Below are 13,871 nucleotides of genomic sequence, written 5' to 3' on the forward strand. Positions count from 1 at the left end.
TAAATATCAGAATAAATAAATTAAAAAATAATTATATAAAATACTTTGTATAACATAATCTACTTTATCTGTTTTTATAGTCAAAGTTTTAAAATCTTAATTTTAGTTGCTAGTAACAAAACATTCTCTGGCTTGACTAAAATTTACAAAATTTTTAAAATTTTTAAAACTAAAATAAATTTTATTGAATCTTTTATATTTAGGATAAAATTGATGGAATGTGTAAATTTTAGAGGGCTAAATTTTTTTATTAAACCAATAAAAATTCCCACTCTAGCATTTCCGTCAATTTTCAAATGGTGTTAACATTCAGTGACAAAAAAATTGATTTCGAATAGTTTAATGACTAAATTAAAAAAATTAAAAGTTCAATAACCAAAATAGAATGCGAGCAATAGTTTAGTGACCATTTCTGTACCTTGGACTTATTTTTTTACCCATGAAGTGCTCAAGTAAAGTTTGGAATTTTTTGGGTTAAAATATATTATAAGTTCTTATACTCTTTAAGAATTTGAAATTTAGTTCCTATATTTTTTAGGGATTTAGTCCATTTGCTTTTTAAATTTCAAAATTTAAGTCTAATTGTCAATATTGTTAAATTTGTGTTAAATTCAAGTTCACTACAACATCATTTTTAATTGCAAGTGAGGTTTTTTTTTTTTCGAAATGTCACACCAACAATTTTGACAAAAGAGATTTAATAGTGTTAACAATTAGACTTGAATTTTGAAATATGAAAAATAAAGGGACTAAATTCTGAGAAGTAAAAATACAAGAACTAAATTCTAAATTTTTGAAAAATACAGGAACTTACAGTGCACTTTAACCTTTTCTTTTTTGGCTTGAAGAGCTTTGAATTTGGAATTTTAGAAAATAAAAAAATATAATTCCCTAAAAGAATTTAATGATAAGGTGAAAAAAATATATGTTTATTAAAAAACCAAGACGTAAAGATAGGTAATTTTCATTTCTTATATAATATATTCCAAAAAAATCCATAAACTCCAACACTCTCTTCCTCTCACCGTCTCTCTCTCTCTCTCTCTCCAGTCTCCACTCAAAATATATGGAAAAAAAAGTACCAACACATATCGGAATATCTATTTGATCGGATCAGACACAGTTCATAGCTGCCTACCGTTATTTTTTTAAATCCGATTCGAGTTTTGCAATCCAACTTCGAGGATAAAATAAAATGCGCTCGATCTGTTTTCGGTTTCGTTCCACACACTTCCCAGTAAGTATTCGAAACACTGAACGACAATCTCTCTCTCTCTCTCTCTTTTCCTTTTTGAAGTGCAATAGTTTGAGTTTAATTATTGACAAAAAGTGCTGCTCTTTTTTTTTTTTTCTAATGTTATGAAAAAGGTTTATCTTTTAGGGTTCTTTTCATTAATTCATCTCTTGAATGGAAAATTATGTGGTTTCTGTTGTTTTGATTGGTTAGATTAGGGTTAGATCTGATCAATGCTCTGTGTAAAAATACATAATTTCACGCTGTGAATTACTGTGCATTTTTTAATAAATAATTTTAGTTCTATTTTGTTCCTTTTTTTAAAAAAATTTAATAGATCGCACTGATAATTTTAGCAATGAAAAACCCGACGTTTTATGGAAACAAGTACGAAGAAATAAGCTTTAATTTAATAGAAAGAAAACTCATTTATAAAGATATAATAACTGACATAAGATTGAACAAACAATGAATTAGGACATTTTTTCGGAGAATCTGACATTGGATAACTGATCTCACTAGTTTGAACTTGAAGTTAAGCCGTGGACTATTTGTCTTATCAGGGTTGTTTCTTAACTGAAAATCTCATTTTTGTTTCCTTATTTCATTGCATATTTTGACACCCATATTCCGGGAAACTATATTTCTGTATGCTACATGAAGAAGTAATGCTTAGCATTTGATTCCCATATATGTTCTGTATCCCAGTAAATTCATGTCCTAGAAGCATGAAATTATTTTTATTCGAGGAGTTTATTCTCGTGATGTTGTAATGTAGGCATCTTTTTTGTTTCTGGTCTCTCACCTTGGCAGTAGGTCATATATTTTATATTTGCATGGAAACTATGATATTAATCATTCAACGTTTCTCTTCTTTAATGATTTCCGTCTTCTTAATTTTGGAAATCTATTAGGAAGATAGGTGCTTGGATGGGATGGTCAGCTTCAGCACAGAGTTTTTAGTGGATAACAAATACTAGTTTCTATAAGATTTACCTGGCTGAATTATGGCATCTGCAAGTCTAGGAAATGGAGGAGTGGGTAGTTCCAGGTCTGTTAATGGTTTCAAAAGTTCTTCTAGTTCTGTTGATTGGCTCGGGAGAGAAATGCTTGAAATGAGACTGAGAGACAAGGTGGACCATGATGAAGACAGAGTAAGCAGCTAAACCTAATAGTTCATTTTTTTCTTCTTTTTTTTTTGGTGGGGGGGGGGGGGGAGGAGGGTTGGTGGGGATTTAACTTGTCAAAATTTCTTCTCAAATGGCTTTACAATGGCAGTCATACTTATTGAAAAGATATTGGCCTGACTGCTGAGACCTTAAACATGATTTTACAATCCTAGCAAGATGCTTATCTATTTGTAGATGATCCTTTATGCGTTATCTATGCAGGATAGTGAACCAGAAGTAGTTGATGGAGTGGGTGCTGAAACAGGGCATGTGATAAGAACCACCGTTGGTGGTCGAAATGGTCAATCAAAACAGGTTGAAAGAAAATAAATTAGTTTGTAAATTTTCCATGTGGGATTCTATAGTTGATGTTTTTTTTTACCAACCCGCATTATTCTTAACATATATCTATTATTGTTTTGATTGACAGAATGTTAGTTATATTGCTGAGCATGCAGTTGGAACTGGTTCTTTTGGTGTTGTTTTCCAAGTATGTAGTTCTATAAGATTCTTGATCATTAATATGTTCTTGACTTTGTTATGTAGATTATAATCTTGAAATGAGTTGACTGTATACTTCAGGCAAAATGTCGCGAAACTGGAGAAATTGTTGCCATCAAGAAGGTTCTTCAAGATAAGCGCTACAAGAATAGGGAGTTGCAGATTATGCAAATGCTGGATCATCCTAATATTGTGTCCCTTAAGCATTATTTTTTCTCAAAAACAGACAAGGACGAACTCTACCTCAATCTTGTTCTTGACTATGTACCAGAAACTGTTCATCGTACAGCCAGAAGCTACAGCAGGATGAACACACGAATGCCTTTAATATATGTTAAACTTTATACTTATCAGGTGCTTCTCTGTCTTATCAAAGCATATCTTGTATGTTATGTTGATATTTGGAATATATTTCTTTCCCAATAACCTTTTACTGAGTGATTGAGCAGTCCAGAGTTGTTTTTAGAAATGGTTTATTGTCATGACTTATTTGGTATTGCTGCTATCTGATATGGTAATGTAATGAGAAGGCATCCTTCAATTTTAGGTTTAAACTATTACCTTAGGTCAAATATTTCAGATTCTCTAGAGATAAACCTGCTTTTCTTTTCCCTAAGGTTTAAACACTAAAAGTTTTAGTTTATTGGAAAAAGTTGTAGCTAACTGTCTTCGTTGGATTGCAGATATGCAGAGCGCTTGCCTACATACACAACTGTATTGGTATATGTCACCGTGACATCAAACCTCAGAATTTACTTGTAAGACATTTCTTCTAGGGAATCACGTTTTGTTACAAAGTACATGTTTTTTTGTAATAGTGTACACCTTGCACATTAGCATATATATATATATATATTTTCTATCGAATCAAGTCTGTTGGTCATATTGACAAAAACCTGTTACTTACTGTCTACTTTTATCATTGCTAAAGACGTATAGCAGTTATGTTTTTGAGGATTTTATAAGTTTTTTTTACTTTTTGCTTTCTTCATATAAGAAAATGGTTATCTGGTTAAAGAACTTATCTTTGGAGCCACTTTGTCCTTACTCAGTTTGGTGAGACTCAAGTTCTATGGCTTTTTTCCAGGTGAATCCACATACGCATCAGTTGAAACTTTGTGATTTTGGGAGTGCAAAAGTGCTGGTAAGTTTTCATGCAATACTGATTGTTGTTGCCAGATCTTGTTTCATCACCTGAGTTGACATGCATTCCATGCTTTCAGGTGAAGGGAGAACCCAATGTTTCTTACATCTGCTCAAGATATTATCGTGCTCCAGAACTCATTTTTGGTGCTACTGAATACACAACTGCTATAGATATATGGTCTACTGGCTGTGTGATGGCTGAATTGCTTCTTGGACAGGTAAATCTTAGACTAATTTGTTTAGTAAGGGTACTGTTATAAGTTACTGTTGTCTTTATCAATTGTGTTTCTGATTGCTACATACAATGCAGCCACTTTTTCCTGGTGAAAGTGGGGTCGACCAACTTGTTGAAATCATTAAGGTAATTGCATCTATCATTCTTTGTATACTTTTTTGGAGCACTAACTTTTACTGCATGATTAATATATCAGTTACTTTTGACAATTGCTGTGCTGGAAAAATCAGTTGCAGCTTATGATATCTCGACAATAAGCCATAGGTTGATAATTTATTAGGCTTACTTGTGCTTCAACTCGGTTATATTAAGAATGAAATTAAATGTACTCTTGGGATGCTTTGATAAACACGGTAGATAACTTGACGTTTTCTGACTTACAAATGAGTTTATATGTGTCCCTTAATTCTTCCTTATCATGAATAGAAGATAATTTGGGCCCAAAGTTTAGGATTTGAGTATCTCAAGTTCTGCTGAATGAAGTCTGCAATAAAACAATTTCTTTGGTGCCTTATGCTGGCCCTCTCTCCATTGTTTTTGACACAATGTTTGGAAACATGTACATCAAAGTTTCCCTAAGGATGTAATTATAATGTGTGTGTGATAGGTTTTGGGGACTCCAACAAGGGAAGAGATCAAGTGCATGAATCCAAACTACACCGAATTCAAGTTTCCCCAGATAAAGCCTCATCCATGGCACAAGGTATGTGTGCACTTCTCTCATTTTCATTATTTATGCCCTCCTTATCATAAGGTTTCCTATTGAAGTCCATGATACGTTTTCCTCCAACAGGTCTTCCAAAAGCGTTTACCTCCGGAAGCAGTGGACCTTGTCTGCAGGTTCTTTCAGTACTCTCCCAATTTGCGATGCACTGCTGTAAGTTATGATATTCATGTTTTTGCTGCAATGAGTAGTAATGGTACAAATACCATTAACTTTTTTTTTTATTTATCTTGTGGTGACAATTCTACTGAAGTTGGAGGCTTGCATTCACCCATTCTTTGATGAATTGAGGGACCCAAACACTCGACTTCCAAATGGCCGTCCACTTCCACCCCTCTTCAACTTTAAGCCTCAAGGTCAGTTTCACATGGTAGTTAAATACTTTTAGCATCATTATGCCATCAACAGACACCGCAGCTCGTTTACGTTACTGGAATTCGCATTTCTTGCTATATGTATGCAATATGTTGAAATTAACCACAAATAGTACAAAAGCAAAACTCTTATAAGATACATGTTTTTTGAATGCTTGAAATTAATTAAATTGGCAGAGCTCTCGGGTGTCCCCCCTGACGTTGTGAAGAAACTTATTCCGGAACATGCTCGTAAGCAGAATTTATTCATGGCGCTGCATGCTTAGCTACCTTTCCCAGGTTTCTTCTGCCACGCCATTTTCATTTGTATCATCATATATGTTATCATCATATGTAAAAAGCAAAAAAAAAAAAAAGAAGTATCATACCCGTGTCTTCTTTCATCGTTCTAGTACGAATAGTGTGTTTGAAAACCAAGTCATTAGAACAAAGGAGATCCAAGGCTTGGAGTGCTGATGAACCTGTTTTGTTTTTTTTTTGTTTTTTGTTTTTTTTTTTTTTGTTTTTTCCTTTGAAGACAATCATCTTAATTACTATAACATTTTATGTATACTTATTTGTGAGATGCTTTACTAAGTTCATGTCATCGTCTTTAAATTCAGGATTCAAATTAGGACCATGGACTTTTTCCCCTGTGATTGTTATAATAACATCCAACCAAGTTTGGCTTGTGGCATTAGAAATCAATTTGGAATTGGTTGGATGAGGATTTGGTAGGTTTGGTGGTCCAATCACCTCCATAAAATCTGAAAATAAATGAACCGTTGAGAATCGAATCGGGTTAAAATTTTGGCAAAGAAAAAAGAAGGGAAAAAATGGAGATTGTTATGTAATCAAAAGAATAGGACCTCTGAACAAAAGGACAAGGTGGTTTCAACAATATAAAATTCTTATTTTATTAGATTTCTTCTCATCCTTCATCATCATAGCTTACGCCACGTGTTTCCTCTACCTGTGCCCTTCCATAGAAATTGATCGTATTACCCTTTCCAGTTGTCTTTTTCATAACATTACCTTCATTCCCTGTTGTTCCTTGTCCCCAAAGATTAAAAGAAGAAATCATTCCATGTAGCTTCGTCTAGACCCAAATTTGACCATTCCACCAACCACTGAGTAACAACTAGATTGTTTCTTTTGATCAAGACAGCTTTAAGATCCACCTTAGGTTGACCATCTTGATCGATTTCGAGAAGGGGGGTTCCAAGTTTGGTACCACCTGAGCTCTTGCATTTTTCTTTAAAAGGTTAACATGGAATGCTGGACGTGGCTTCAAATCATCAAGCACCAACATGCTAAAATGGTGGATTGCGACATTGAAGGGGTTACCTGAACGTGAAAAAATGAATAATAAATAATATAGAATGGGTATAAATACCGTTACATGAAAGTTACACCCAATTAAAGCGTTTTAGCAAGAAATGTTTCTAAGTGTTGTTTTGGGTTCTCATTTCATTCCGAAGATGTTCACTTGTAAATTTTTGGATATTGACTAATATGTTTGGTTGTAGCTAACAGAATGGTTGTTTATTTGTGAATGTCATGCTTATACTCTTTAACAAGACTGGAATGGTTCTAAAGCTAAAACCTCATCAACTTATTTGCAATGTGATGCTTGCGATGGATATTTTTAAAACGCAAGATGTAAATATAATATGTAAATACAATTTCATGCAATTTTCATAGTATATTTTTAATTTTTTTCCTTACAGCCTATTATATAATTTTTGTGCAATATTGAAGGCATTATTACTTTTAAAGTAATGTATTTTTGTTTCAATAAAGTAGGTTATATATTATTTTTATATTATTAATTTATATTTTAATAATAATTATATTAAGAACGTTATTAAATTATTTATTATTATTTTATTAAATTATAATTAATAATAATTTTATTAAAATTTAATAATAATAATTATCTATCTTAAAAGAATTTTGCTAAGGGTACTTTGGACATTTAAATATTTTTTCTTATGTTGTTACAACATCTATTCCATTAAACTAAACATGAAAATACAATTACAATTTTATTTAATTCTATTAAATCAAACAATTGAATTACTGATTATAATTTTATTCCATTCATCTCAACTAAACTTGGTATAAACACTAAATAATTAAATGAACTACACAGATACACAAACCTTAAATGATTGTGGGGGCATTTTACTTTATTGGGGTGAAAAAGAAAGGGAAAACAAGAGTTGATATTGGTGGAAAAAATCCAAATCCAAATCCACTTTCAGACATTACCATGTCAAATGCAAAACAGAGAGCAGCACATAGTATAGGAGCAGAATTAGCACACCTTTTTTATTTATCCTTTACTTGTAACTTTCGTCTCCTGCACAGTTATCTATATTCATCTCCACTCCTCACTTTTTTCACACGCAATATAAACTGCATCATCATCACTCATACCCAAATTTAAAAACTTTTGCTGCCTTTCACTTTCACTTCTAACTTATCTGCTGCTATCTCAAGCTTCTCTGTTGGCTTGGTCTCACTTGTAAGGTCTTCTCTCCCACAAATATCTGTTGTTTTACTTACTATTCTATTCTATTTCACTGTTTCATTTGATTAATAATACCCATTGCTTTATATTAGTATAGAAAACAAAAAGAAAGAGATGTCACTCTTTTGCCCCGTAATGCTTACTAATATCTTACGTATATTGAATACAAAATTACGATTTGAATTGATGTTTATATGTTGTGATTTGTAGTTACTCATTTATATTTTTATAATTGTATACTTGTGCTTGTATTTTTCTTTCTCAATAAATGACAATAAAACCCGCCAGCACCAGGTGTTGTTTGTTTCCATATTGCAGAGAAGAACTTGAAGAAGAAAAAGTATGGCCTTTACTACCCTTAGACTCCCTCCTTATCCAAAGCTTGTTACCAACAACAGGTTTAGCGGCATCTTTGCTTCTCAATTTCATTCTTCCGCTTTACCATCAAGTTTGGTGCTTGGTAGTTCCTCTTCCTGTGTGGGAACTCTTAGCTTAAGCATCAATCATCATAGCTCACGATGGTCCTCTACTACTTTCACATGCTTTTCTCAGACATCAGAGCTCTCCGTTTCAGTTGATACATATGGCAATAACAGTATGACTCTGCAACACCCCCTTTTCGTTTATTTTTCTATTTTTATGATTACCCTTTCCTCCATTTTCTCTATTATTCTTGTTTGTGGTTCATCTTTTTTTTTCCTTTTTTATTTTCATGGTAAGCCAAAGAAAAAGATGGGACTCTTGTGTGATACTTTTTTCTTGGGGTTGTCTCGACTGATTTGATTTATCTATCCGATTTCAAAAACATTGGTTGACACCGTTAATTTGACCGTTATGATGTATTATCAATTTAACTCTATTTTTTAAATGGGAGTGACTGGAGGCAAAATTAAACTATCATTTAAACAATAGGACCGAAAGGATTGATATGAAATGAGTTATGAATATTCAACTATATGTTGTCTTTGGCTACTGCAGCGGAGAGAGTGGTGGTTCTAGTTATTGGTGGAGGCGGAAGAGAACACGCTCTTTGCTATGCATTGCAGCGGTCGCCGTCTTGCGATGCTGTCTTCTGTGCACCAGGCAACGCGGGGATTTCCACCTCGGGGAATGCAACCTGTATTCCTGACCTTGACATCTTTGATAGCTTAGCTGTGATTTCTTTTTGCAGCAAATGGGGTGTTGGTTTGGTGGTTGTTGGACCCGAAGCTCCCCTTGTTTCAGGTCTTGCCAATGATTTGGTAACGGCTGGAATTCCTACTTTTGGCCCTTCAGCTGAGGCAGCAGCTTTGGAAGGTTCTAAGGACTTCATGAAGACTATATGTCATAAATATGGGATTTCTACTGCTAAGGTTTCTTTCATTTGTTTGCAAAAAAACATTTTACCATTATTGCTTTTGGTTACTTATTTCTTTTAAATGTTTGGTTTAGTATCAAACATTTTCAGATGCATCAGCTGCAAAGCAATATATTAAAGAGCAAGGAGCACCTATTGTTATCAAAGCAGATGGACTCGCTGCTGGAAAAGGAGTTGCTGTTGCTACAACATTGGAGGAGGCCTACAAAGCCGTTGATTCAATGCTTGTAGAGGGCATTTTTGGTTCCGCAGGCTACCAGGTTATTGTCGAGGAATTTGTCGAAGGAGAAGAAGCATCATTCTTTGCCCTGGTTGATGGGGAGAATGCTATACCACTAGAGTCTGCACAAGACTATAAACGGGTTGGAGATGGTGACACAGGTCCAAATACTGGGGGAATGGGGGCATACTCCCCTGCACCAGTCTTAACTAAAGAACTTCAAAATGTGGTCATGGAATCCATTATTCTCCCTACAGTTAAGGGCATGTCAATGGAAGGATGCAAATTCGTTGGGGTTTTATATGCCGGACTAATGATCGACAAGAAGTCTGGCTTACCTAAACTAATTGAGTACAACGTCCGCTTTGGAGACCCGGAGTGTCAGGTCACGGGCTGGTTTATATGCATCTTTTAAGCTTCAATGAGGCATTTGAGGATAACTTACATTGTGATTTGCTGTGATACAGGTTCTGATGGTACGTTTGGAGTCAGATCTTGCAAAAGTTCTGCTAGCAGCGTGTAGAGGAGAACTAAAAGGAGTCTCACTGAAGTGGTCTCCTGGGTCGGCCATGGTGGTAGTAATGGCAAGCAAGGGTTACCCTGGCTCCTATGAGAAAGAGACTGTGATTCGGAACCTTGAAGAAGCAGAGTGTGTTGCTCCTGCTGTCAAGGTGTTCCATGCTGGAACTGCATTTGATTCAGATGGCAACTTCATTGCTACTGGTGGCCGTGTTCTTGGGATTACAGCTAAAGGAAGAGATCTTGAAGAAGCAAGGGATAAAGCTTACCTAGCAGTTGAAGAAATCAACTGGCCTGGAGGGTTCTACCGGCAAGATATTGGATGGAGAGCATTTCCTCAAAAGCAATTTTCTAGAAATGCTTAGGTCAACATCAAAATCCTGCGCACTACTTTTGACTGAACATCTTACAGCAATTGGCTCTTACACCCATTGAGAAATGAAATTACCTCTATGAAAGACTTGAAGAATTTGTAACTCTTAAATTTCCTACATTTCCTGAAAATCCATTGCCCTGTTTCTGTATATTTTTATAGATTCTTGCGTTCAAATTTCTACCTAAATCACCTCAATTAAATGGGAAGAAATTAAATTAACTAATCCATTATGGGACAGTGATATGACAGCAACAAAAATTGCCTCTCTTTATTCCACATGCCGGCATAAAGATTTTCTTGAGACTTTGGAACTGGAACAAAACATTTTCTCCAAAGAACTTAAAAAAATAGATAGAATATGGAAATTCATTCTTTCAACTGTCATTTCTGTAGATACATGTACATAATTTCTTCACAAGATATTATCTATAAATCTTGTTCAGTAATTCAACTTGGCAATTTACATAAACCAAGTTTTTCAAAAAGAAAAATGTAAGGTTTAAAGGAAAAAGAAAATGAAACCTCACACCAGCTATGTATTAGAGAAATGAAGTAAATAAAAGAACCTTCTATATCGTCTACACTCTTTTGGATGAGCAAATTACCTATCAACAAATAGAGAATGGAAAAGAAAAAAAATTGAAAGTTTATGTACCTATCTTTGAGTTCTTCAATCCGATGATCAGTATACTATATTATTCCAGCATATGGTTCCTGGGACAGGGACTATCATGCTTACCAAGCCTTCCACTTGTTGAAAGGCTGCCTCTCCTACTAGCACCTCCACTTGCATAAACCAAGCACTCATCGCAGCAGCAAGTATACATGGGGTATCCATTCCCCAAATTTTGTCTTCCTACTGAATAGACCCGGTTTACTGGAACATGACTGTGCCCCATAGCTCCCCTCACAAAATCGTATGGCCCTGGGTTCTTCTCGGTCCGATAATCTGGGGATGTTCTCGGAGATTGACCGCTGTAGGGGTGTTGTTGCTGTTGGTTTTGGTGGTAATGATGATGCGGCTGGTAAACTTGGTGATTGCTATGGTTGTTGTTACTTTGGGGATGAAGCGTGCTGAGGCTGTAAAGGCTAGGAGAACTCCGGACTTTAGGCATGGGGGGTTTATTATGTTGGTTTCCATTTGAAATCAAAGGCTCCATAGGCAAAGAGGCATCGGGAGAAGCTGATGTAGGAGAAGTGCAAGCAGAGATGCTGAAGTTGGGGCGGTTTGGATTCACAGGGGTAAGCCTTCCACTGGTGTGATTTGAACTTGGACGAACTATGCCATTGACAGCTTCTATATACCGCTGCTCAATGGCGTAAGGATCAACAAAGTTCATTTGGTTCTCTGCTACAAGTGGACTCGACGGGAACAAGAAAGCACGTAGTTTTGGAGTTCCTTCACTTTCAAGGCGACGATACTCATCAACCATATGTCTGACATCCTCATCGGATTTTACAGTTACCAAAGCATCAAGTTCATCAGGGATAATCAGGAATTTCAGAATCATGTCCCCTTCAACCATATCGTTCACCTTCTTCATTAATTCTGTCACGTATACGGAAAATGTCAAGCTTTATAAAATTTGGTGATTTCTTCAGCTTTAAGATATTTACATATTGCTTTAATTCTTCTCCCTTCCAAAGTCTTCTCTTTCTTTATTCTTTTTTTTTTACTTTTTTAAGTTCAGAAATGCAAATCCAAAATGAGATGTAAAACACTTGAAAATCATTAGCTGACCAATTTTGGAATTTTAAAGTTCATCCAAGTTTTATTATTACTTATTAAATTACAGTATCAAAAAGCAAATACTATACCAGTAGTTACCAAAAAAAAAAATGTAAACAAGAATGGAAAGGTGAAGAAAATATGTGGCAAAACTATCAAAGAAAATGACCAATTTACCTTTGGGAATAAATCCATTAACACAAATCGAGGATGAAAGGAAGGCAAACCTGAAAAATTGATATCCCCCGGGACCGCCAACATACGAGTCTCTCCTCCAACGTACTTGAGTTTACCATCCCCAGGTCTGGGCAATATTTTCCCGCCATAGCTGCAGAGAAACTTCATCCTATTCCTTGGCGATGAAGACAGCCCTTCATCGCCACCACCGGTATCGCCCGCCGTCATTTGACTCGCAACGTGCTTCTCGATCACGTATGCGGACACCAAAGCTACCCGTGTTAGCGTTTTCCTCCCCCAAACTACGATTTATAATGAAAAATTAAATTTAATGCAACAAATTAAAATATCATCCAATATATAATACAAGACAATGACACACACAAAAATAACGTAATAAAACCTTATTAAATATTAATTAATTAAATAAATTACAATCGCATAACCTCGAGCTTTCGGAATAATAGGAAAGTCAGGTTTTTAAAATGAATCTGAAATTGAAATAACTAGATGATTGAAGTTGATATGAGAAAAGAGAAATATTCCATAATTTCGATACAGAGAATAATCACGAACTAAACAAATATTCTTAATTAAATGCATTCTATTCAAAATTACAAAAGCCTCACGACTAATCATTCTAAAAGTTCATTGATTCAAAACTTACCGATTCAACTCCAGGTCTAGAAGTAACGATTTATTTAGTTATTCCAATAGCCTCCTTCGAAATCTATTGGAATAAATTGCATTGAATTAAAAATATATACCAAAGAAAAATGGAGAAACCAGAGAATCTTCTCTATATTTCCAGAAAAAAAGAAAATATTTATAAAATTGAAATCAAATTAAACTATATTTAGCAAATCTAAATAAAGAAGCTATAGAAGTCAATAAAATTACTAGTTGTTTGGACGGCGAGAAGTGAGTCTGAATTGGAGCAGAGCAAAAATTCTCCTTTTTCTTTTTGAGAAAATCTGGAAATTATTAGAGAAAAAAAATTAAAACAGAATTCTGTTTTAATTTTTAATTTATAATGAGTTCGTCAAAACTTGAACGAACAAAAAAATTGGTTGGAGATAAACTGAAAATAGTAAAAAAAAATAAAATAAAAAGCATATGTTTACCGCAAATTTCTCTTCCCGATTTATAAAATATAATTAAAATCATATGTTTGAGTTGAATTTTAAATTGCTGTTGGTATTTATCTCTCACCTGATCTGCTGCTTTGTTGCGCTGCTGCTTCCTATATGTTATACTTATACATGCTTCCAATTACCAATATACCCCCCAGAATAACACGCGTAAACATCGATTATAACCATATTCCAAGACTCCTCTGTATATCAAAATTGCTTCACTGCTTTTGTATTTGAATTTTTTTTTAATATTATTACTATAAAATATAAATAAACTTAAATTATAATAAAATTAATTAATAAGAAATATATAAACTTCAATTATAATAAAGGTAATAGTCCACTCAAATTTATATCTTATTTTTGTGTTATTAATAAAATTATATATAATATATACAAATATAATAAATAATTTAGAATATGGTAATATATGAAATATAAAATATAAATAATGAATAA

At 34.2% G+C, this 13,871-nt stretch overlaps 3 protein-coding genes across 9 annotated transcripts; 2 read left to right on the forward strand and 1 right to left on the reverse strand.

Moving 5' to 3' along the window:
* The first annotated feature begins 944 nt into the window (after window positions 1-944).
* On the forward strand, window positions 945-5,993 carry LOC108456590 (shaggy-related protein kinase kappa). Of its 2 annotated transcripts, none has more exons than XM_053025132.1 (13): window positions 945-1,237; window positions 2,153-2,388; window positions 2,626-2,718; window positions 2,834-2,893; window positions 2,986-3,258; window positions 3,588-3,662; window positions 3,992-4,048; window positions 4,128-4,268; window positions 4,361-4,411; window positions 4,893-4,988; window positions 5,079-5,162; window positions 5,263-5,365; window positions 5,561-5,993. In XM_053025132.1, the coding sequence occupies exons 2-13, from the start codon at window positions 2,242-2,244 to the stop codon at window positions 5,647-5,649; spliced, it is 1,269 nt and encodes a 422-aa protein (XP_052881092.1). In that variant the 5' UTR covers window positions 945-1,237; window positions 2,153-2,241; the 3' UTR covers window positions 5,650-5,993. The 2 variants fall into 2 exon arrangements, with proteins under 2 accessions (XP_052881092.1, XP_017610630.1); XM_017755141.2 differs by having other exon boundaries at window positions 946-1,237; window positions 2,149-2,388.
* Window positions 5,994-7,689: 1,696 nt separating this feature from the next.
* Window positions 7,690-10,518, forward strand: LOC108462547 (phosphoribosylamine--glycine ligase-like). Of its 5 annotated transcripts, none has more exons than XM_017762600.2 (5): window positions 7,690-7,897; window positions 8,193-8,493; window positions 8,877-9,250; window positions 9,330-9,860; window positions 9,943-10,518. In XM_017762600.2, the coding sequence occupies exons 2-5, from the start codon at window positions 8,241-8,243 to the stop codon at window positions 10,357-10,359; spliced, it is 1,575 nt and encodes a 524-aa protein (XP_017618089.1). In that variant the 5' UTR covers window positions 7,690-7,897; window positions 8,193-8,240; the 3' UTR covers window positions 10,360-10,518. The 5 variants fall into 5 exon arrangements, with proteins under 5 accessions (XP_017618089.1, XP_017618185.1, XP_017617996.1 ...); XM_017762696.2 differs by having other exon boundaries at window positions 8,217-8,493; XM_017762507.2 differs by having other exon boundaries at window positions 7,690-7,892; window positions 8,187-8,493.
* A 200-nt stretch (window positions 10,519-10,718) lies between these two features.
* LOC108484752 (uncharacterized) lies at window positions 10,719-13,506 on the reverse strand. 2 transcript variants are annotated; one of them, XM_017788657.2, is made up of 5 exons: window positions 13,401-13,506; window positions 13,177-13,250; window positions 12,944-13,006; window positions 12,327-12,578; window positions 10,719-11,919 (listed from the first exon to the last, which is right to left on the reverse strand). In XM_017788657.2, the coding sequence occupies exons 4-5, from the start codon at window positions 12,502-12,504 to the stop codon at window positions 11,066-11,068; spliced, it is 1,032 nt and encodes a 343-aa protein (XP_017644146.1). In that variant the 5' UTR covers window positions 12,505-12,578; window positions 12,944-13,006; window positions 13,177-13,250; window positions 13,401-13,506; the 3' UTR covers window positions 10,719-11,065. The 2 variants fall into 2 exon arrangements, with proteins under 2 accessions (XP_017644146.1, XP_017644151.1); XM_017788662.2 differs by lacking the exons at window positions 13,177-13,250; window positions 13,401-13,506 and having other exon boundaries at window positions 12,944-13,091.
* Between the last annotated feature and the right edge of the window lie 365 nt (window positions 13,507-13,871).

This window comes from Gossypium arboreum, chromosome 2 (assembly GCF_025698485.1).
Source record: "Gossypium arboreum isolate Shixiya-1 chromosome 2, ASM2569848v2, whole genome shotgun sequence".
Taxonomy (NCBI): domain Eukaryota; kingdom Viridiplantae; phylum Streptophyta; class Magnoliopsida; order Malvales; family Malvaceae; genus Gossypium; species Gossypium arboreum.

Bases quoted from the DNA above. Each gene is read 5' to 3' on its own strand.
- LOC108456590 (XM_053025132.1), top strand. From the start codon at position 2,242: ATGGCATCTGCAAGTCTAGGAAATGGAGGAGTGGGTAGTTCCAGGTCT. The intron at 2,389-2,625 runs GTAAGCAGCTAA...TTATCTATGCAG, and splicing joins TGGACCATGATGAAGACAGA to GATAGTGAACCAGAAGTAGT. The intron at 5,163-5,262 runs GTAAGTTATGAT...ATTCTACTGAAG, and splicing joins CCAATTTGCGATGCACTGCT to TTGGAGGCTTGCATTCACCC.
- LOC108462547 (XM_017762600.2), top strand. From the start codon at position 8,241: ATGGCCTTTACTACCCTTAGACTCCCTCCTTATCCAAAGCTTGTTACC. The intron at 9,251-9,329 runs GTTTCTTTCATT...TGTTTGGTTTAG, and splicing joins ATGGGATTTCTACTGCTAAG to TATCAAACATTTTCAGATGC. The intron at 9,861-9,942 runs GTCACGGGCTGG...GCTGTGATACAG, and splicing joins TTGGAGACCCGGAGTGTCAG to GTTCTGATGGTACGTTTGGA.
- LOC108484752 (XM_017788657.2), bottom strand. From the start codon at position 12,504: ATGACGGCGGGCGATACCGGTGGTGGCGATGAAGGGCTGTCTTCATCG. The intron at 11,920-12,326 runs GTTTGCCTTCCT...TATACGTGACAG, and splicing joins GGGGGATATCAATTTTTCAG to AATTAATGAAGAAGGTGAAC.